The sequence below is a fragment of the Chaetodon trifascialis genome, chromosome 16 (genome assembly GCF_039877785.1).
Source record: "Chaetodon trifascialis isolate fChaTrf1 chromosome 16, fChaTrf1.hap1, whole genome shotgun sequence".
NCBI lineage: Eukaryota > Metazoa > Chordata > Actinopteri > Chaetodontiformes > Chaetodontidae > Chaetodon > Chaetodon trifascialis.
Window position 1 is genome coordinate 16,165,707 of NC_092071.1, and position 21,303 is coordinate 16,187,009.

The following is a 21,303-nucleotide window of genomic DNA, read 5'->3' on the forward strand; positions in this document are numbered from 1 at the left end:
CGCTAAATTCCCTGTCTCAGAGGACCCACACCCTCTGCGGATATAAAGAGCTACAAATATTAAATTCCATTTCTGCCAATAGATCCCTCTAAATACTACACACTGGACCTTTACGTACATTTTTTGAAGAACTTGTACTTCACTTTTATTTCCATTTCCTGCCACTTACTACTTCCTCTCCATCTCAGTGTGAAATGTTGTCCATTTACACCTCTTCACTGATCTGACAGCTCCAGTTACTTTGCAGACAGATATTTTGCACACAAAACATATAATCAACTTTTAAATGTGATGCATTTCTATTGTGTAACTGTATGTAAAGTAGATAAAATGTGTTCCACAGTGAAGAGCTAAAACTGTAAAATGCTGCGTACACATTATTTAACAGTCACAGGGGACATTTTCCTGAATAACAAGCATTTTTACTTTTGATGCTTCTGGTACATTTTACTGATGATTTTTTTGGTGCTCTGCTCTTTGCATTTTGAATGCAGGACCTTCACTTTACAGTTTAGTGCAGTGGCAGTAGTGGTAGCATATCTTTAGTTTGTGTAACTGTGATACAGTTATTTAACCCTTACCTCGCAGCATCCTGATAAAAGTCAAATGGCAGCAGTAGTACTAGCAGTAATTATCAATTGTTTGTTAAACACAACACAGGCAAAAATCACTGTTTGCATAATAATTTATTCATGTTTTTCTTTTTTTCACATACTATATACTATTATTGCTTCAGTTCTGGAGCCTTTCGGGTATTCACTTATAATACTCCCACAGCGGGATTCTATCTTCATATCTCTTTAATATTTTTCATCTTCATGCATGCTAAGGATTACATTTCACAGGAGCAGGATGCAAATAAATAAAACAGTCTCTTTTTAAGTTACATGTCATAATCTATCCATTCTAGTAATGCTTCAGTAACATGCCTTTTTCAAAGTCCATAGGGGGAAAACACTTTTCAGAACATATAGTCTCCATTAGAGGGTGAAGGCTTAACAAAGAGCACATTAATAATACATATTGTTAAAGCTGGCAATCTATGATTAATCTTCATTACCACCCAAACCCATGTTCCCCCATCCACGTGAAGCCCATCTATACAGTACAACATAGGGAAAAGGCTAAGTGTAATTATTATATCTCTTCTATGTACAGTAACTTTGAAATATGGCACCAAATCTGCTTGTGAAAAAAAGCTTGAGGTTACATGTTAAAATATTTGTGACTACAATACAGTTTCCTGTTTATTTGAAAAACATCTTTATATAACTCCATTCAGCCCCTTAAACAGCGATCACACTTAACAAAGTGGAAACAGTGGCACAGTTTTATTGACTGTTTTCAGCGGCTTATGAGAGTAAACAGCATGCCTTGCAGGCATTGGGAGCATTGCGGTGCGTAACACAGTGTTGGAAAGTAAATCTAGCTCATCCTCAATGCACCGTGTATCTCGCTTTGAACAAATGCTCCCTGGCAATGTCAGTCTGAGTGGCACCTAATGCAACATAGAAAATAAAGAATAGTATCAATTTTTCAGAAAAAGCCTGATACACTGACACCGTGTTCCAGTTTACGCTAATAGCTTTAGTGCTGTTGGATTTTGGGTTTGACTTGGTGTAAGTTTCTTCAAACATGTTTCAAAAGGTGCTTGTTTGTCCGCCGAGTGACTTTACTCGAAGATTATGGACAAGGAGAAATAGCGTTATCTCTCTTTCTCAGTAGTTCAGATTAGCTTAGCATTCAATTTTCTGACTCAAGTCAGAGATTGGCTTTTTTTCCCACACACATGCGTATGCATGCACACGCTTAAGCTCTTGCATATGCACACATAATTGGAAAATAAGTGGATTATTTCTGACCTACAGCAAAGGCAAATAATGAAGAACTTCAGATAATTCAACCTCAGACTATCTTTACAGTATTTTAATATCATTAGTAATTGCTCAGTTTGATCTGTTGGGTTCTTTGAAGGCACCTAGTGTCACCTAGGCAGAGCAGAACTCTCCATCATGTAAGCTTTAGGTGTAAGCTTTGTTGCAGCAACACAGCTGCCTTTTTACAAAGGTGATTCTTGTCTCTTGAAGTGTCAAAGACTCTATTTTGTGACTTGATGCTTCATCATGACTACACAGAGTCTGTCTGTGCTCCTGAATAATAATGCAGTGGTGAGTTTTGTGCGCTAATGATTGGGGGTCCTGGGCCAGGGAAAAGCTCTTCTCCAAAATTTAAGAGGTCCTCGAGCCCCCAGGCAGAGAAGCCTCTGTCAGACGTAGGCTGACTCACTGGACTGGGTCCTGCCCAGGTTCGGGGCCTGGGACAGGTGTGAAACATCCTTCTTGCGCACTTCACAGATGGACTTCCTTCGGGCCTGCACCCCTCGAATGGCCGTCTTTATCTTCCTCCAGCCAAGGTGGTTGAGCTCAGCCAGGTTGAGCAGCACACATATGCCACTCACTGCAAACATAAAGACCAGAAACACGGTCTTTTCTGTGGGACGAGACACGTAACACTCCACTTCCTTCACACATGGGTAGCGATCGCACTCAAACATCCCTGGCACATTGAAGCCGTACAGGAAGTACTGCCCGGCCAAGAAGCCGATCTCCAGTGCGTTGCGGAACACCACCTGGATGACATAGAAGCGGGAGATGCCTTCCTGCCGTCGCACTTTTGCGCTCTTGTGTGTCTGAGGGAGTCCCCGGGGCCCATTGGGGATCTCCTTTACCTCCAGGCAGTCGTGATCCTCCTTACTGCTGTCAGGGTGCACCAGGATGCCGTTGATGTTGCGAGAGTGGAGCTTGCGAGCGTGATGGTCATGATGGCGACCGTGGTGACCGTGACCATGGTGATCCATGTAAGGATGCAGGAGAGAGTAGCTTCGGTCACGTGCTTTAGCAGACTGGTGAACAGAATATGTGATGAAGCACAGGCTGGGCGTGCACACCAAGATGATCTGAAAGACCCAGTAGCGGATGTGCGAGATGGGGAAGGCCTTGTCATAACAGGCCTGGTTGCAGCCGGGCTGCATGGTGTTACAGATGAACATGATTTGCTCATCCTCGTACACCTTCTCGCCCACTATGCCTACTATTAGAATACGGAAAATCACCACCACTGTCAGCAGGATCCTGCAGAGAGACAGAAGGAGAAAGAAAGGGCAGGAAGGGAAGGGGTCGAAAAGGAGACAGAGAACATCAGTTAGTGAGGAGCTCATACACAGAGTTTCAGATATTTAGGTATGTTTAAGATTGATTCTAACTGTTGGTTCAACACAATCTAACTGGTGACTAGCTGTTGCTTTGTTTATGTTCACCTGGTAGCCTAAAGTCATTTCAGAGCATCAGAAAGAAAACAGTTTTCAGGCATGAGCCCCTTCCCTTCCTAGGTGCCTAAGTATGCATGTTTGTGTGTGCGTGGGGATGTTCATGCATGAATGTGAGTGTGTGCACATGTTATCACTCAGCTGCTGTGACAAACAACACCGTAGGATGGTGGTATTGCACTCTAGATGGCATGCACACATGAGCTCACTGATCATAAGAGACTGATACAGGTGATTTCACACTCAGCTTCACTGCAGAGCTGAAATGGAACAAGGATGTGCATGGACATCAGTGTGTGTGACTGCACGTACATGCTTAAACAGTGAGTGCTATGCATGGATTGGAGGAGCAGTGATGTAAAATGCATTTTTTCCCAATATTAATTCCTGCTTTTCATCGTATTCCATCATCCATTTATTGTTGCCTGATTAAACTGCTGTACATGTGACCTCAGCATTAGGCACCATATTATGGGCCAGACAGTGTTGCGGTTGCAGAGCTTTAAGGAATGTGTCTGTTTAAACAGCAAGGATCATATGATGAGTGCTGATCATTAGCAAATGAGTGCTGAACTATATATGCTGAACCATTCAGCTCCCATGGAGCATCATTAGTGCATTACTGCTGTTAGAGAGAGAGGTGTCCAGGGGCTGGAGGATCTGGAGTGCAGTGCGGCTGCTTTTTAAGGCCTCTGAGAGTCTTGTGTGCGGTACTGTTATCTTGTGGTGTCGATCCAGCATGGGCACTGCAGAGGAGGACTGGAGCTTTAGGGCTGCATTGTCAGCTCTTTCTAATGAGCAAGGAAAGCCTGCACATCATGGGGCTCCATGGTATTTATGCCACAGTGCAGTGGATGTGCATGCTCCCTGCATGGGGGAGGCAATTGTTTGAAAAAAGAAAAAAGATAAAAGCTTGTTTCCAAGCACAAGAGGGCCACCCAAGGCAACTAAAGGGACAGAGATAGATGAGAGCTGGCCCCATGTGAGTTAGAACAATAGGGATAAATGGCAGTATGACAGTAGCCTTTAGTTCAGGTGATGTAAGGTGATATGATTTCTGTGCATCTAAATATGCACATGAAAAGTTGGCTTTTGTTCTGTGGTTTTTATCCACATGCCAAATGAGACTCCACGGTGTATTTTTTTAATGAGGTGAAAGTGCCCACACCCGCCTTACATGGCGAGTTACCACAGCAACCTGCAAAATAGTGAAAGGTGAGGGAGAGAAGAGGGGTGTGGACATACACGGCACTAACATAATGAGAGACATCTGAAAAGTTATACTCCTTGGGGACAGAAAAAATAAATGTCTTTGAATGAGGGGATCAAGGTGACAGCTCACGACAGCAGAGGTGAAGGTAAGAGGTAGAGGCCTACATGTGTTTGCGTGCGACAGACTTAAAATAGAGCAGCACGCCGCTGCAGGACTGTTCCTGCTCCACCTGCGAGTGCATGCCTCTATGTTAGTTTGTGTGAGAAAGACAGACATGAGGATGCAGAGACAAAGAGGGAGAGTCATCCATGTGTGTGACTTGTGCAAAATGGCAAACATGTCCGGCCATCAGTGCTCGGAGCAGCTGCGAACGTATACGCTACACTGACTTTCAGTATGTTCAGAAATACAATGGAATAAAGCTTCTCTGCACCTTTGGTCTTCCAGAAGTTCAATGCAGGTTGAGCTATAATTTATGAATTTATGAAGACATTCAGTTACTTTCTGATCCTTTGCTGTGAGGCGGACGTATCTGCCTTCACTGGGCTGATATTGATGGTTCTCTGGACCACAAGGAGTCATTTGACGCATACTGCTCGCTGAGATAGAAATCTGTGTTGGACGCTGCTCATTTATATGCAAATATTCATTTAAATAACATAAATATCAAACTAGCTCACGTTCAGTGTCGGTGTGAGAATCTGGATGTTGATTTAAAGGGATTGAAACAGCACGTCTGCATTCACTCTCTGTTTTTATTCAAGGTCTCCTTCCTCTTATGCCAGTGATAATTACTACATCCTAATAGCATTTACTAAATGTCACTATGTCTGCCTGGTATCCACATTTCTCCAGAGTGACACAAGCTCATAGACTGGACATAGTGACATTTCTCTCAAATATTTTTTCGAATTCAGACTCAACGGAGGGAATGGATTTTATTATCAATAGATCATGTATGGAATCTCTGCACAATTAAAATGCATACAACACCTTTGTATAACCAGTTTGCAATCCACAGGAAACTCTTCATTGGCAGCCTGCACCTTCAAGAATCCTGGTTCATTTTGCTTAATTTTTGCAGACTTTCTATGCATTTGTTTTTGTCTTTGTTTCACACCATGTTGATGTTTTGATGGAATTAGATGTATAAAGCTTCCAGGAATGCAAAATACAAGAAAAATGACAAATCTTCTGATAATCATTCAATCACAGCACAAATGCAGGCAGAAAACATAAGAAAGTAAATTATAGCTGTCTATTTACGTGGAAAGTGATGTTATCCCAATTTGTTTTTGTTCCCTTTTCACTGACAGTCTATGCCTGTAAATCACTGAAATTATTATTAATTCACAGTTTTATTTTTTATTTTGAAAATGTTTTGTGGTTGAGAGGCATAAAAGAGATACTGTGTGAAGTGAAAGCCCCAAATCAGCACTTTCAACTGCTCAGTTTGTCTCTACGTGACGTAAAAAGAAAGTTAAGTTACTATAAATAAACATGCTCAGACAGACTGCAGAGGGCTGGACACTACTGAGGGTGAGCGGACTGAACCTGGGTCTCCTCCCTACATGAGCCCCCAGGATTCATTGTGATGCATAGCTTCACACAGACCCAAAGTAATGATGTATCTGGACCCTCATCATCAACTCATAAAGTCCAAAATGTGACATTTTACTTCAACATATGGACATCTGCCCCCCAGTGTACCAAGTTAATTAGGTAGATATAAATCCAATTTCTCTTATCTAATTTGTATAAATGATTGTGACAGAGGAGATTAACAACATATCTAGACTGCTAATAAGGATGAGCAAGAGGCATGTTGCTTGTACAGGTTCATTTCTTGCCATGTATTTGCATCCACCTGAAAGCAAAAGTCTGTTAAATAAAGCTGGTTTTGTGCTAATCTTCTTAATGTATGAGTTGCTGAGGATTTCGTGAATGCAGATGATGTGGACAACAAGGGATAAAGCTTTTCTGTCGTCCTGAAATGTTCTACAGTTTTGTCAGTGCAGCTTTGATCACCTCAGTGAGACTTTTCTTAAGTACTGTACTGCAGAAATTCAGTACTTCAGTCCAACTTGTTTATTGGGCATTTTTATGTTGTTAAAAAAACTGTCAAGCCATCGCAAGTATTGAGTGTTGTGCTGTGTGTGTTTGCAGGTCTGCGTGTGTGTTTGTGTGTGTGCGCTCTATTGCTGGATAACAGGATAATCAGCACGGGGCAGATTGCTGCATTAGCAGAATGCAGTGGACGAAGGTTATCTGCAAACATCAGTGTTTTAAGTCCTGCAGAGTAACGAGCCAATACTATGCGTTAGAGCAGATTGGGCAGGACAGCTCAGATGCCTGAACCTGCAGAATATTCAATATCCACCATAAATGATGAAAAGGATTTGACATATTTTTAGCGACTCAAACCTGAGGACAGAATATAAAATTAAAGCCTCTCGCTGAGTTAATTCGAAAAGAAATACATTAAAAAGAAAAGGTGCTATTTTCAGGTTTTCTATCACATGGTTTCTTTAACCAATAGTTCCTACCAGTCATCCCTCATCCTCTCATTAAGCTGCTCACTTCCCAGAGGACCCTCCTTCAGCAAAAACTAATCATCACATTTTTGGAGACTTTCTAAACCCCAAACCCTGTGCCAGAAATTTAATAAGATTGAATCTGTCTGTATTCCTGGATCGGGCTCACGTGTGACAATTTTCATTTTCTCGTGCTGCATCACTGATAGCTGGTTGCACAGACCAGCTAACACGAAGGTCGTTAAGGACGTGATACTTCACTGCAGGGAATCTATACAAACTGATCTGTAGGCAGCTGACTGACCTGTAAGATTGTGTGTATGGTAAAGCTGCTCGTCAGCTGGTGTGTCGGCTGGACGTGCAGACTCTGTCTTTCCCAGAGGCTTTCGCACACACACACACACACACACACACACACACACACACACACACACACACACACACACACACACACACACATACGTTCACTCATACAGCAGCTGCTGCCGCCAGCCTCCAGGGACAACAATTGCCTCGAGTGCAGCAGCAGATGGATTGGTAAACACACACACACACACACACACACACACACACACACACACACACACACACACACACACACACACACACCTCACACGCACATACATATATTGCATATATAAATGACCCTTTCCTGTACATGAGTCAAGAGTAGCAAACATGTAAATGTGTATATCTGCACATGAACTGTGGGTACACAGACAGTCTTGGTGAAGTGCAGTGTTATCTGCAGAGGGACCCTGAGTAAAAATATTCTTCCTGCCCATACACCCTCAATAATAAGCTCCACTGATTGCTGATGGCAGCACATAATGAATAAAGACCTTACCAGGCATAGAAATTAGGCAGCTTAATTATCAGAGTGCAGACATTTCTTTCCACCCGCCCCTCATCCACTATTCCCCTCTCAAACTGTTTTAATAGTTTTAGGTCTTGCCCACATATCTGGCAGACGTGCACGACTGCCTGCGGTACCTCTGCGAGTCGGTGTGACGAATACATTAATATAAGCTAAACTCTTGTGCCTTCAGCTGCAGTGGTTCACTTGCTTCTAACCTCCTCTTAAAAATACATATCAGTGATATTTTACTGAGAGTATAAAAAATAAATGGCTTGTGATTTTAGTCCAAAATCATAAAGGCCTTTTATTTCGCTCCCTTTGCACCACAACACAGAGTCAACGTGTAGACATGTGATTATCTCACTCGCTAATTCAACAACTCTGAAGGAAATGGCTTCCAGCTGCTTTTCAGGAATAGAGGAGGAAACAGAGAAAGTTAATTGGGGGAGACTCTACAGGTAACTGCATCAATTATACCTCGGCTGAGATAGACTTTAACTGGATTTGAATTACGATGATACCTTCAGATTAAAATAGCAGAAATTGCTGAAATCTTCAGATGCAAAAGGTTCCTTTTTTTTTTTTTTAAGCAAACCTCCGATGCTGAAACAAATGGGAAACACAACCATCGCCCAAAGCGGGAGGATATTATGTTTGAAGATATTCCACAGACAACTTTTCTATTAAGTCACTGTGCAGCCTAACCATGCGTGGTGATGATGCAGTGCACACCAGATGCAGCCTTCCTCCGTCCCGTTTGTCTTTAATAAGCCATCCAGAATTACCCTTTCATCATAAAAATGATCTTTTCATCTCAATTCAAGCTAAGGGAGGCGAACATTATGCAATATTATTTCTCTCTAAAATAATCTGAAAGTTAAAAACCGTCAGATGAATGGTATCAGCATTTCCCTTTGGTTCCAGCACATTCTGCTGATTGCATCAATATGCGATCTAAGAATACTCCATAAATCACACTGCGGCTATATAGTGTTTGGCGCAATGACAGGCTCGACATAATCAACACAAATATAAAAATAAAAGCAGAGGATGAGTTTAAATTCAAAGTCAAATACAAAGTTTTAGACAAATGTGTTTGCAGGCACCTTTATTTTAGGTGGAGCTGCAGGAAATATATTTTCAAGTGAAGGGATTTGGCTGCGCTGCAATCTGGTCTTATGAGGACAAGTGTCAGCTGCATCTCTGCCAGCCCTGCAATGAGGATAGTTAATGCTGAGACAAGAGAAAATCCCTTTCTCTTTGATTCTAACGGACCGATAACAAAGCCCAATATGTCCTGTTTACAGAGTTGACATTTTTTTTAAGATTAACCGGAGCTGTGTTCTACTGTGCTTTTACATCATATTTGCCAAGTTATCTGTTAGAAAGCAAAAGAACAACAGCAAAGGGTCCAGAAATTCAAGCTGCAGCATTTTTGTCAGAGTTTTAAGGTAGATTTCCCCCAATGCCTTTCTATCACAGTGGCAGCGCAGCAAACTGAGCACAGATTTGTCAGATGAGCTTATATGATGCAAGGATGAGTGTCAGTGGAAGCCACCTGAATTTATGAGAATACACATTACATGTTCCTCAGCTCCCTGGCAGATGTGCTACAAACCTTTTTATAGGAAACATCTGCATTTTCCAGTTGTGGCTAACTGGAAATAACCTCACTGCTGGGGCTGTTGTGGATTTATTAAGACATTAACAAGTTGCATGATGTGGGCTTTAAAGAGTGCAAAACTGCTCTCATAAATATAATTTGATTCTAAAGGAAATAAGTGTATCAGTCTGCCTGTGCAGTTTTCACATTTCTTAATGTATTCATATAGCTAGCAGTTAACCAGAAGCACATGGGGCCGACATGGCATGGCTTCACCTCCTCAGTCATAATGGTCACTGACTCGGCTGACTAGGCATTGCCCCACTTGGCCAGCTTGTGTAGAACAGAGTGAAAGATGGAGGATTCAAGGATGTAGAAAGAAATCTGACCTGACGTGAACATGAAATGTTTATAGTTGTTTTTGTTATGAAAGAAGCTTCTCAAGAAATCTGCTCATATCACAATGTATTGTTTGTGCAATATGTCAGATATCAATTAAGATACTATTTCAGTAATTCTGTAACAAATGATTAAAGAAAAGCAACTACTGTGTCGCATTCAGTACCTGGTTGATCGATTTTCATGTTATGACACTAAAAAATAAAACTGATTTCACACCAGTTTGGAAAATTAGACTATTTCAGCTGAGAATAAGAAAAAGTCTTCAATACGAGCAATAAATGAAGTAGATCTTTGCTCAAGAATTAATGACAGCAGCCACAAATTTCACATATTGGTGTTTTCATTTCACAGCTGAAGAGTTTATCAGCAATTCAATTCCCTAATTTCTCAGACAATATTAACGTTTTGTACTAATTGTAGCACATTGTAGTCAGTAGCTACATTACTGTAGGTCTCTACTGGAGTATTATGTTGCACGATGGCATGTAATTAATGAAAAAAAAACCCATAATGTAAAACTGCTGTTTTACCATCAGTGAGCAGAATTCTGTGACACTGATTTACTTCTACCCCATGTAACTGTTTGTCACTTAGAATTATGTTATAGCGTATCTATGCAGCAGCTTTCATTTCAATAATACAGAAATAACAACAAAATAATAGTTTATGTTTTAAGCGGGCTAAGTTTGAACTTACACTCAGCTGGTGTAACAGGCTGCAGGAGCTCGTGTGCATACAAATGCTGATTTGACAGTGTGATTGGTTTGTGAAGGAGTGAGGCTTTCAATAAAACTGTGAAGCAGTACAGTTACTTGTGTAGCTTAGAAGCACTATTAATCATTTTTTGCCGGGGGCTATAAGGGGCCAAGCTGTAAACATAACACTGACATATAATCACCTTATAAAGCTGGTCTGGTGAGCGTGTTATCCAACCGTTGCCTATTTACACATTCAGCAAACGCAGAGCAACATAAGCATTAACTGGACTGCTGTTTCATGAAACATGACAAACGGAACTCCAACATTCACCTTCCTTTTAGCTCACTTTTTGTCCTCCACAAACTGTGTTCTAAACTGTATTCACCAGCTAACCATTTACTTTGTCTGTCTGTCACTTGGGTCTGGACAGGAAGTGTACAGAACAGCTTCCTGCTCGATAAGTGCTGATGAAGAGCGAATCAAAACAGAAAAGTGGCGGGCTGTCAAACCAAAACAATGAGCTAAAAGACACTAAAGAACTGCTGACTCGCCAAGGGTTGATTACTATGAATCATTGATTGACTTAAAAATGATTATTTCTGCAGCATGACCCACAGTAGAGGGAAGGTAAGCTGTGTTGTTGCTGCTGTAATGACATGCAGATTCATGCAAAAACATCCAGAGCTGACTGAAGTTTGTCTTAATCCGAGAGTGAACATCACTTAAGACAACCAGCTCTGTTTAACAACACCTGCTTGTCCTTGTGGCTTTTGCAAACATCCTGGCAGATTATTCATATTTCCGCCAACGTGATGCCGCCTGGCTGTCACTGATAATTGTTCCTAAAACTTCCTTCCTGGCTGTGAATTGCTGCGTTGCACCATAAACTGAGTTTGATACTTTTAATTCCATCATAACTTTCATTTAATTTGCCACCCAGCCTGCTTTTCTCTCTTCATGTGGAGTGACGCAGTGCAAATGTCAATCAGGGATCTTTTAATGTACACTACAAACCAAACCACACTGTAAAGAAAACATGCGTCACTGATAGAAAAAATACATTCAGGCAACTGTAAATACTGCACTTCCTTCATGTAAGACCTTACTGTAGTCATGCACTAACATGATGAGGACAACTGTTTGTAATTAAAAGTGCACATTAATGAACTACTATGTCAATTTGAAATAGATTTTTTTTTCATTTGAATACAAAATTAAGGAAAATGTAATCGATAACTTGCCTTACATTCTCTGTATTTTAATCTGAATTAAATAAAGTTCATATTAATCAGTGCATTTGACTCTCTGATACATGGATCTATTAGTCAATTACAACAAACGCACAGATCATCAAAGTTTGACTGCGCTATATCTTAAATATTCAATAACTCAATATGCAGACAGGGTTATCATAAATTTCTAAGACTAACACATTGATATTTGTTGGATACATCTTTATTGCAAATTACACCTGTTTACAATCCAATCCCAGTGCAGCCTACTTGCAGCTGCCTCTATGATCAAAAACTGATGCCCCTTAATATAAATACAGTAAATACTGAAGGAACATAACAACGGTCTCACTTCTGGCTTTTTCAGGGTTTTTGTTATCTAACAGTGGGCTCACAGCCTGTAACAAGTTCTGAAACCCAATTAAGGAATTCTCACACTTGTGAGAAAATCGCTGCTATTAAGAACACTTTGGCTACGTATAGGGAAACATTATACGCCCGGTAAAGCTCATACGCACACCATCGATGTGTTGCTGAAATGAATAATAGCCTGCGCTGAATGGAAGCTGAACTCAGCTTTACTGGCAAAATCCCCCTGTCGAACAGTATAATCGATAGCATTCAACATCGGGGATTGCTGCACAAATAAACTAATGACAACTCTAGATGTGCAGAAAAATGGTTTAATTTGAAAGACATTCCCGCTCCTTGCCACAGGATGATGGATTACTAATCCTGTCAAAGGCTGAAATATTGCTTCCACTGTTTTTCTTTGCAGCACAATCTTCCCAGATGGTATAGATTTTATCCCGCACGCCTGTTATTAATGATACATGAAATATATCCTGGTCCACTATTAGACAGAACGATGCCCTCAATTAAAGCAAAGCTTTCCTACATCTCAAATTATTTTGGGAGAAGTAGGGTGCCCTTCTTAAAGTAGGGTACCTCCTTCCTGTGGATATCCTGACCTATTTAGAGAACACAAATACGTGCACCAAAGCTACAGAAGTGCAGAATTTAGGGGTGAGGAGGCAGACCCTATTTTGCTTTTAGAGACAACAAGGATGGCAATATATATTTGGTTTCATCAAACCTTTCAAGACCATCCACTAAAGTGCTGGGTTTTGTTTTGTTTTTTACCATATAAACAGAGTTGCAGAGCAACAAGGTATTTCATACACCACTTTGTCCATTACATTAAAAGGCTGGTAAAATCTGCATAAATTTTTAATGAATGCCTTGACATGTATTTATAGTATTTATAGTGGGGAGTGATAGATGTGAAATAATAGCTAAAAAGCAAATAAAAGGTAAATGGATACAGAAGTTTACTATAGAGTGCATAAATGAAATATGAACCAAATTCTCTTCTCAAAAGAACTTTTATTCAGACTCAAATTCAATGTATGAAATGTACAGTAATGCAAAATACACAGTGGGTCCATTTGCTTCAATTACAGACAGCTTCTGCCTCTTATTAAGGCTGCAGTTTATTCAGCCAAACCTGCATCGCTGTGTTTGCATAGATGGTGAATACTGCATGTAATTTCTCTCCGGATTGCAGGGACCTCACCTGTGACAAGTGCTACAGTAAGAACATTACATTCAGATGAATGTGAAATTAATGAAAGCAGAGGTCTTGAGTATTTTTAGAAATCCTCATCAATGCAGAGGACGCAGTTTGTGTGTGCACACTGTTTCCTCAGCAGCAGGGTCAGTCAGCAGCTCTGACACAGATTCTCAACAGTGAACCTCTGCAGAGGGAAAACTTCCTTCCTCCTTCCTCTGTCTCCCGTTACCCTTTTTGTTCTGCCTCTGCAGCTCACATCCTCTCCTCCATCCGGCAACCTTTATTATTTTATCTTCCTTACATCACTCTAGTTCCTCCATTATCTCTACCTCTTTTTTCCCTCTACTTGTCTTTGGCACTGACCTCACTACAGCATTGCAGTGTAGGGGAAGATTCATCAACACATCTCCTTTCTCCTTTCCTACCTGCAAGGTATAAAACTCAAACCCAAAAGCTTCAACCTCCCACAGTAGGACACATTTGTTTTACAACCCTAACCCTAACCCTAACCCTAACCCTGTATATTGCACATTTATGGCTCTTAAGTAGAGGAATGCATCACAGACTTATGTTTAAATGTCACATAAAATGTACATGGCAGAAAATTTGGGCTTTTATATACTGTGTTTAGGGCAGTCCCAGTCATGTACGCAACTATATCTAGAAGGAAAAATGACATCTCACATGGAATAAGCTGATCCAGTCCAGCAAATACACACGACGGGATGGCCTGAGGTGTTAAACAAATACTCCCCACATTCAACTGTTTGCAGTTTTGTGTGGACAAATTCTGGCAGGATGGCAAAGCATACACGCAGCTGTTTGTCCCACTGGATTAAACATGTCCTATTTGCATGAGAATGTACATATTGTCAAGGTGTTTAAATGTCAGCCTGATAAGCAAGAATAATAAAGAAGGTGAAAGGAAAAGTAAACCAATAACTAATGTGACATTTTTAATTGCAGAAACTTGGTTATTTGTACATGATTCTGTTGTGAAGTGCTACACCAGACCTGCCAGCAAATCTCTGATTTACAGAATTGTGTAAATGCATGTCTGTGTAAATTAATCATTGTGTGTACAGCATTTTCAGATAGATATATAAACAACTGCAAACATTATCAAGGCTGCTGGTGTTATATTTTACACGAACACACTAGTGTATCATCGGCATATCAACACAGAAATGTCTTGTCATGAAGAAGTCTCTAGTAAGCATGATCATCTGTAGTTGCTGTGTATCAACATGATGCTTTGAAAGTCAGACAAAACAGTCTCTCCAAAGACATATTTGTAGGAAGTAATCGCACCACAAATTTTGACCAAATTAGCCCAAAACCCTTTGTGAGGTTGTTTTTCCATTATATTTATCAAGTATATCTGTAGCCCTGGTTGTGTCTTCACCTGTTTGCAGGCAATCTCTGCCCATCCAGAGCAAAAACGTAATTAATTTCCTTAATTAACACATTGAGTGAGATACACTGAGACACTTTACAGGCCATACTGAAACTGTCAGTTATCTAATGCTGAAAGCCCCAGGGTCATTATAACTGTGAATATACAGTAAATTTGGTTTTGGTGAGAGAATGAGGTTAATGCAGCCTTGACAATGATTTCTTTCACTGTGTAATCATGATTACAGTCATTGGTTATCCATGCACACACTGTACATTGCCCAGTTAGAAGTCAGGCATATGGAAATCACAATACACAACATTAATCTTTGAATGAGTCATATTATGCAAGCTACCTGTGGTTAGTCAGAGGCACAGAAGCAACTCTCAATTGTCTGTCTCTTTCAAAGACCATAATTAAGCTAACCTATGCCACTGCGGAGAGTTGGTCCGTTTCTATATTTAACACTGTTATGTATGCCTAGGCTAATTATCTATCCTATGCCGGGGCATAGGTTAGCTTAAAACCTACAATTAAGAAACAGCTTAATTGTAGCTGGATTAGACAGTCTAGACATCCGACAATGCTATCTGACAGTGTCTCATGGTGGAACTACATCCTCACATTGCAAGAGAGAGGGCTGGCACTCAAACAGATGACTGACATGCAACCATGTTCCAAAGTTTTAATGCAGGGGAGACTTTTCAGCCTTGGGGAGACATCACTGTTCTGTACTTTGGAACTGCATCCTATGAACTGCAAGCGCACACATGCAAACTCTGTCAAATAAAAACTACACATAGGCTGAACATCCTACATGTGATGCCATCTAGCAGTTGCTGCATGCTCCGGGCCACACCCAGTGAAGTGCAGGACTTCACAATGCACAACAGTGCAACACTATATCACAGTTGGTTGTGTTCACAAGTGCAACAGACCACACCGGACCACACCCAACTGTGCTGTTGGGTGTGGTCAGTGGTGCAACAGACTTGAACCTTTCAACCCGTAGAGGTCAGTGCAACAATTTTGACTCCAGACGTGATTTAGTGTGGAGTTGCTCATTAACAATCTAGGAGGCATCTTTACAGCACAAAATTGTGCCAGTGGTGAACAATTCTCCAACTTGCTGGTACATCCAAAAACATCATTCTGATCATTTAAATGTTAAGTGTCATTAATTTCCTGACCATGCAGACACATGCTTAAGATTACAAATCATGTCTTTATCTTTAATATTTTTTGTGTTATTGCTAACATTATCTAGGCATGTCTAATGTCTAAAAATGCCTGTGAGTCTGTCAAAAGCCAAGATCCAGACCAAAAAGTTGCTACACCCTAACCCAGGATCCCTCTGTCCACCAAACCCTATACGCATTCTCCACTAAATTTTATCCTGCAAACAAGCTGGCTAACAGGGACAACATTAAACTCGACTTAGCAAGGGTAAAAAGAAATTCAGGGACCTACAGCCTAAAAACTCACGAAATACTGTACAATGTGAATCCAAGGACAATCTTTCTTGACTTGCATAGTATAGACAAGCAGAGTAGAAGGAGGGAACCTCAATGGAAAGCAGCTAATGTTACAGTTAATGCCCTAGGGTCAACTAGAGAGCCTTGTAGGACAAACACAGTCTGAGGGAAGACAAAACACATAGGGATCATTTACAGAGCATTTCACTGTATTCAGCACAGTAGCACATAGCTGATGTGTATTGCACAAACTACTTAGGGCCTGCTGTACGAGGGATTTTTTTTTTTACTTCTTCATAGTATCATTTAACTCTCAAATTTCATGTTATTTGGGATATTTCAACACAACGGGTAATTCATCTATAGGATTCTACCATATAGAGAACAAAAACTGGTGCTCTGGACTATTCTAAATTGAGAAGGCACCGCTCATTTTACTTAATGCATTTTAAGCATTTAGGGAACCCTTATTAATATTCAACCAGTGAAGTGCATGATCAACAAATAGCTCAAATTAAGCATGGGAAGCCATTACATCATCAGAGTGTTCATTATAACTTTTGAAAGAGGTAGCAGACAAATTGAGAGTTGCTTCTGTGCCTCTGAAAAACTGTAGGTGGCTTACAGTCAATGAATCATCCAAAGATTAATTTTCAGCATTCTTTGTCCCCTGTGCTCACAGGGGATCACTGATTCAGCTGCCAGGACTGGATTTTAAAGCTGCATTAAGTGATTTTTGACCACTAGGGGGCGGAAAGACTCCAGAACAAGTTCACAACAGTTAGCAATTAGCTTATGAAGTTGTTATGGCTAACATGTTAGCAAACAGTTGCCTACTTACAAATCCAGCAGAAACAGAGCAACACGGACATCCCTTTGGTCTCCTTTGTCTGGCCACCTGTTGAATGTAATCCCAGTATTCACTGGCGTTTAGCCCTTGTTTGGTCTTCCAGCTCACGAGAAAAATATCTGTCTCTTTCTGGCTTACTTAACGTTCAAGTTTCTTCACCAGTTACTTCGGCTCTTTGCCATTTAACGCTGGGCAGTTAGCATACAGTTAGCTTGTTTTCGCTGCCAACGGTCATACACAAGCCGACATTGTTTTGGTTTTGTTGCTCCGGAAGCCAAAACAATGAGCTGAAAATGGCTGAAAGCTGGATAGAGCTTCAAAGTGAGATTCTCACTGATACCAGCAATACTACTAATCCCATAAGCAGGAGGGAGTCATAATTAAATGGTACAAATAATTGCTTAATGCATCTTTAAATCAAGTCAACATGCTCGACTATGCAGGTTTTCATTCCATCTGAGGACTAGACCAGGTGATTTCACTGATTTAGGCACTTTCAACCACAGAGGAAGAGCTCACTGAAATGACTTGGTGTAGTGTTTGGTTGGAAGGAAAATCTTCATCGCACATGGTTTCAGATCCCTAATCAATAGAAGTTCTGGTATAATGCAGCTCACATCATCTCTGTCGTTTTGATGCGGCTACAGTGTCGCTGATTTTGAAGGATACAGCGTAACGGCTCTGTGCACAGTGCACTAAAGGCACAAGGCAATTCTCACTCCTTTCACTTGCACCCAGAGCAAGACACATACACCCACACACACACTTAGAAAAAGCCACTGGAGCAGAGAGAAGGTGAGGCCATGCCCTTGATGCGGACTGCCTGAGGTCCAGGTTAATGAGCACAGCGGTGCAGTCAAATTCGCAGTCTTTGTGGCTTTGCTTTATTTTCTGAAAGTTAATTTTCAAATCACAAATCCATACATCTAGGTTTCCAGGCTAAACCACTTTGACTCTTCACTTCTCCAAATGAGAATCCCAGTGTGACATTTGGATTGTGTTTAATGGGTGGAAAATTCCACTTTTGCATTTAATTAATCCCACACAGAGATGATGTGGAGCACATTTTTCACACAGATTTTACAGCATGTCTCCATGGCATGTCTCCACTGCTAATCAAACTAAAAGCTCATCTGTTCAACCCTCCACCACGAACCATTTTCACACAAAGTATGAGAAATGGTCCAATCAGACTTTCACTAAGACGTGTCTGCCGAAATGAACAAACTGCATGAACTTGCTTTGTTTTTTCATTTTCTGTCTCAAGTTCAGACAGAGTTCAGAGCCATTTACTCCCCCTTTGATTCTACCTTCCACACCTGCTTGCTCACCATCCTTTCATCTTCCGCACCTCTGCTCTCCTCTCACTCCCACTCCCCTCTCCTCCTTCTGTCCTATTGGTCTGTGGCCAACAGCATCAAGCGTTATCTATCAATAGTGAGGCTATTAGGTAGTATCAACACAGGAACCTCTCTGAATTAACTATAATGCCCAGTAAAGCCTGCTATTGATTATGTGCAATTAGTTTATCCCTTAACTCATGTTGAGTGTGGAGGATAAGGGTGAGGAGAGCAGGGAGGAGGAATGGACGGGGGAGGCAGTGATGACTGTGGGGGACTGTAGAACAGAGGAGAGCACTGGGACAAGCCTGAGGAGGGGGGTGTCTATAGGGTTACCATCAACTGGTATATACAGAATAACATGTACTGTACGTAAAATCACTCAGCTCAACAGTCTAAACAAAACCACAGACACAAAACAAAACAAAACTCACTAAATGGATCAGTGTCTTACCTTCCGATCATGGTAGAGTGCTGCTGGACAGCCGCCTCCAGCAGCCTCTCCAAAATGGTCCATTCTCCCATGGTGATGGAAAAGTGGCAGCGCTGTCAGAAGAAACAGGACTTGGGGGAACGACCCCTCTTTCTCTGGCGGACTCCTTCTTCTTCTGCTTCTGCTTCTTCTTCTTCTTCTTCGTCTTCTTCTTCTTTTTCCCAGGACAGGCCTGCGCTCTTGTGGACCTGTGGGCCAGCGGGGGTTCACCCGACCCCCGTCCCGCACCAGCTCCCTTTTTGACCTCTACACGTTGACCTGGCCTCTCGTCAGTGCGTCTTTGACTGTGTGTGTGAGTGTCTTCTCCTGGGCCTGTCCCGCTGTGCTTCTCTTCCTGGTGGTGGAGAGGTGCTGAGCTGACTGCCTCCCCCCCCCCTCTCCCTCAGCCTCTTCCCTTCTCCCCCTCCCCTGTGCACTGATGCTTGTCCTCCCCCTGCCGCACCACTCTGCTCTGCACTACAGCATATGCTATAGCTCACTGCATGACAGCCATGATCACCCTCTCTTTTCCACTTGCCTCTCTCCGTCCCCGTGCTGTTTCCTCCTCTTCCCCTTCCTCCTCTGTCCCTGCCTTTGTCCTCCACCCTACCCCCAGGGCACTCCTTGTACTTTACCTGCACTGCCTGCCATCGGTGCTGCTCTGCACTCGTCCTTGCATTGTGTAGGATCTTTGCCTTTGCAGCACCCTTGCTACTTTAACCTAAACACACACACTGCATATAGCTGATCCTCCTTGGCTCACCTCAGCGAACAGCACTGGAAACACACACACACTTGCACTCGAGGACAGCTTTGAATTCCACTCTTCCACTTCCTATTGAGGACTGCAGATCCACACCAGCACACAAAGCTCCTGCCTGCTGAATGTCATTTTATGACTGGAGGAATGGTCGCTCCCACAGCTCCGAGCACTACAAGGACCCATAAAAACCTGCGTGCACACACACACACACACACACACACACACACACACACTCTTGGAGCTGCACACGCAAACACGCTGCCACCCAGCCCCTCAGTAATAAATCAGCTGCCTTGCTGCATCCAGTGAGGCTGAACCAAGGCAGTGCGCTGCAGACCTGCTGTCCTGTGTTGTCCCCCTGGCTAATTTCAGCACAGTCCAGTGCCCAGAGTCATGTCTGTCGCAGAGAGCAGGGATGAAAAGCTGTCCTGTGAAGCCTATTTCTGGGCTCCATCATCTTGCATCCCTCTCTCCCCCTCCTCCTGCTCTCCTTCAACCTCCACGCTCTTCCTCCTTCCCCTCCTTTGCTCACGTTTGTGTGCAGATCTCAGTCTTGCCAACTACCTCTATCTCAGTGTTCAGTCCCCATCTCTGCTCTGTGCTCTCCCTCTCTGTCTCTCTGTCTCTTTCTCGCTCGTGAAACCGCTCTATCTCTGTCACACTCTGTGAGCATGCAATACCACCCCCCTCCTCCTCCTCTTCCTCTCATAGATCTGTTCTCTCTCCTCCCTCTCCCTCCTTCCCTCCCTCCCTCCCTCCCTCCCTCCGTCCTCTGGTAAATGTGCTTGGATTGCTACCCTGATCGCTGCTTCACTTATGCTTGCAAGAATGCCTCCCACCGTACTGCTGTGTCTGTTCCTGCCTGAGGTTGCACAGAAAAGGAGGGATCTAGCCGTGCCTTCTGCCCTGTCTTCACTGCAATCCTTTGTTCCAGTCTGGAAGCTCAGCGGTGTTTCCCAGGCTCCTCAAATGCTCTCTTCCTCTCTTTTCTCACTCTCTGTCATACATCATCCAGCCCGTGCTTCCAGGAGGAGGATTACAGGAGAATTGAGTCTCTGCTCCAACCCATCCCCATCTATCTCCTCCCTCTCTCCATCTTACCATCCTGGGAGTGACAACACACCTATTTTACCCTGACCCAACCCTCGTGCCCTTTCTGCGGTTCCTCTCTCCTCTTCTTCTCTTTGTGTTCCTCATTCTGTCCATTTCCCCCCTCCTCCATTACAGCCCCCATGCACTCGCTCCCTCACAGGAGAGATGAGCAGCGTATTGTACTTTGCTGTGACATTGAAAGCTGCATTCATTAGATTTATATTAAGGTGATGTGGGAATGGGATGGTCTCCCTCCATTACGCACACAGATTCAGGCAGATGTATGGCATGTTATTAATGTGCTCACACACTTATGCAGCACACGCGTGTATGTTCATCTAAGAGACACTGAAAGAGAGACACAAATCATAAGTTGTTTCATCTTCTAAGATGTGAGTCATAGCAAGGTCTTTCCCATCAAGATGACTGAGTCAAGTTTTGCAGAAGTAAATGATGCAGTGGCATGACATGAGAC

General features: G+C 42.3%; 1 protein-coding gene across 2 annotated transcripts; it reads right to left on the minus strand.

The window, feature by feature from the left end:
- Nucleotides 1-669: 669 nt before the first annotated feature.
- Nucleotides 670-20,762, minus strand: LOC139344540 (gap junction delta-2 protein-like). 2 transcript variants are annotated; one of them, XM_070982811.1, is made up of 3 exons: nucleotides 18,956-20,762; nucleotides 17,153-17,209; nucleotides 670-3,131 (listed from the first exon to the last, which is right to left on the minus strand). In XM_070982811.1, the coding sequence occupies exons 1-3, from the start codon at nucleotides 19,024-19,026 to the stop codon at nucleotides 2,267-2,269; spliced, it is 993 nt and encodes a 330-aa protein (XP_070838912.1). In that variant the 5' UTR covers nucleotides 19,027-20,762; the 3' UTR covers nucleotides 670-2,266. The 2 variants fall into 2 exon arrangements, with proteins under 2 accessions (XP_070838912.1, XP_070838913.1); XM_070982812.1 differs by lacking the exon at nucleotides 17,153-17,209 and having other exon boundaries at nucleotides 18,956-20,758.
- Between the last annotated feature and the right edge of the window lie 541 nt (nucleotides 20,763-21,303).

Excerpts from the sequence above, each read along its gene's own strand:
- LOC139344540 (XM_070982811.1), bottom strand. The coding sequence starts at position 19,026 with ATGGGAGAATGGACCATTTTGGAGAGGCTGCTGGAGGCGGCTGTCCAG. Across the intron at positions 17,210-18,955 it reads CACTCTACCATGATCGGAAG|GTGGCCAGACAAAGGAGACC; the intron begins GTAAGACACTGA and ends TACATTCAACAG. Across the intron at positions 3,132-17,152 it reads GCTCTGTTTCTGCTGGATTT|GATCCTGCTGACAGTGGTGG; the intron begins GTAAGTAGGCAA and ends GTCTCTCTGCAG.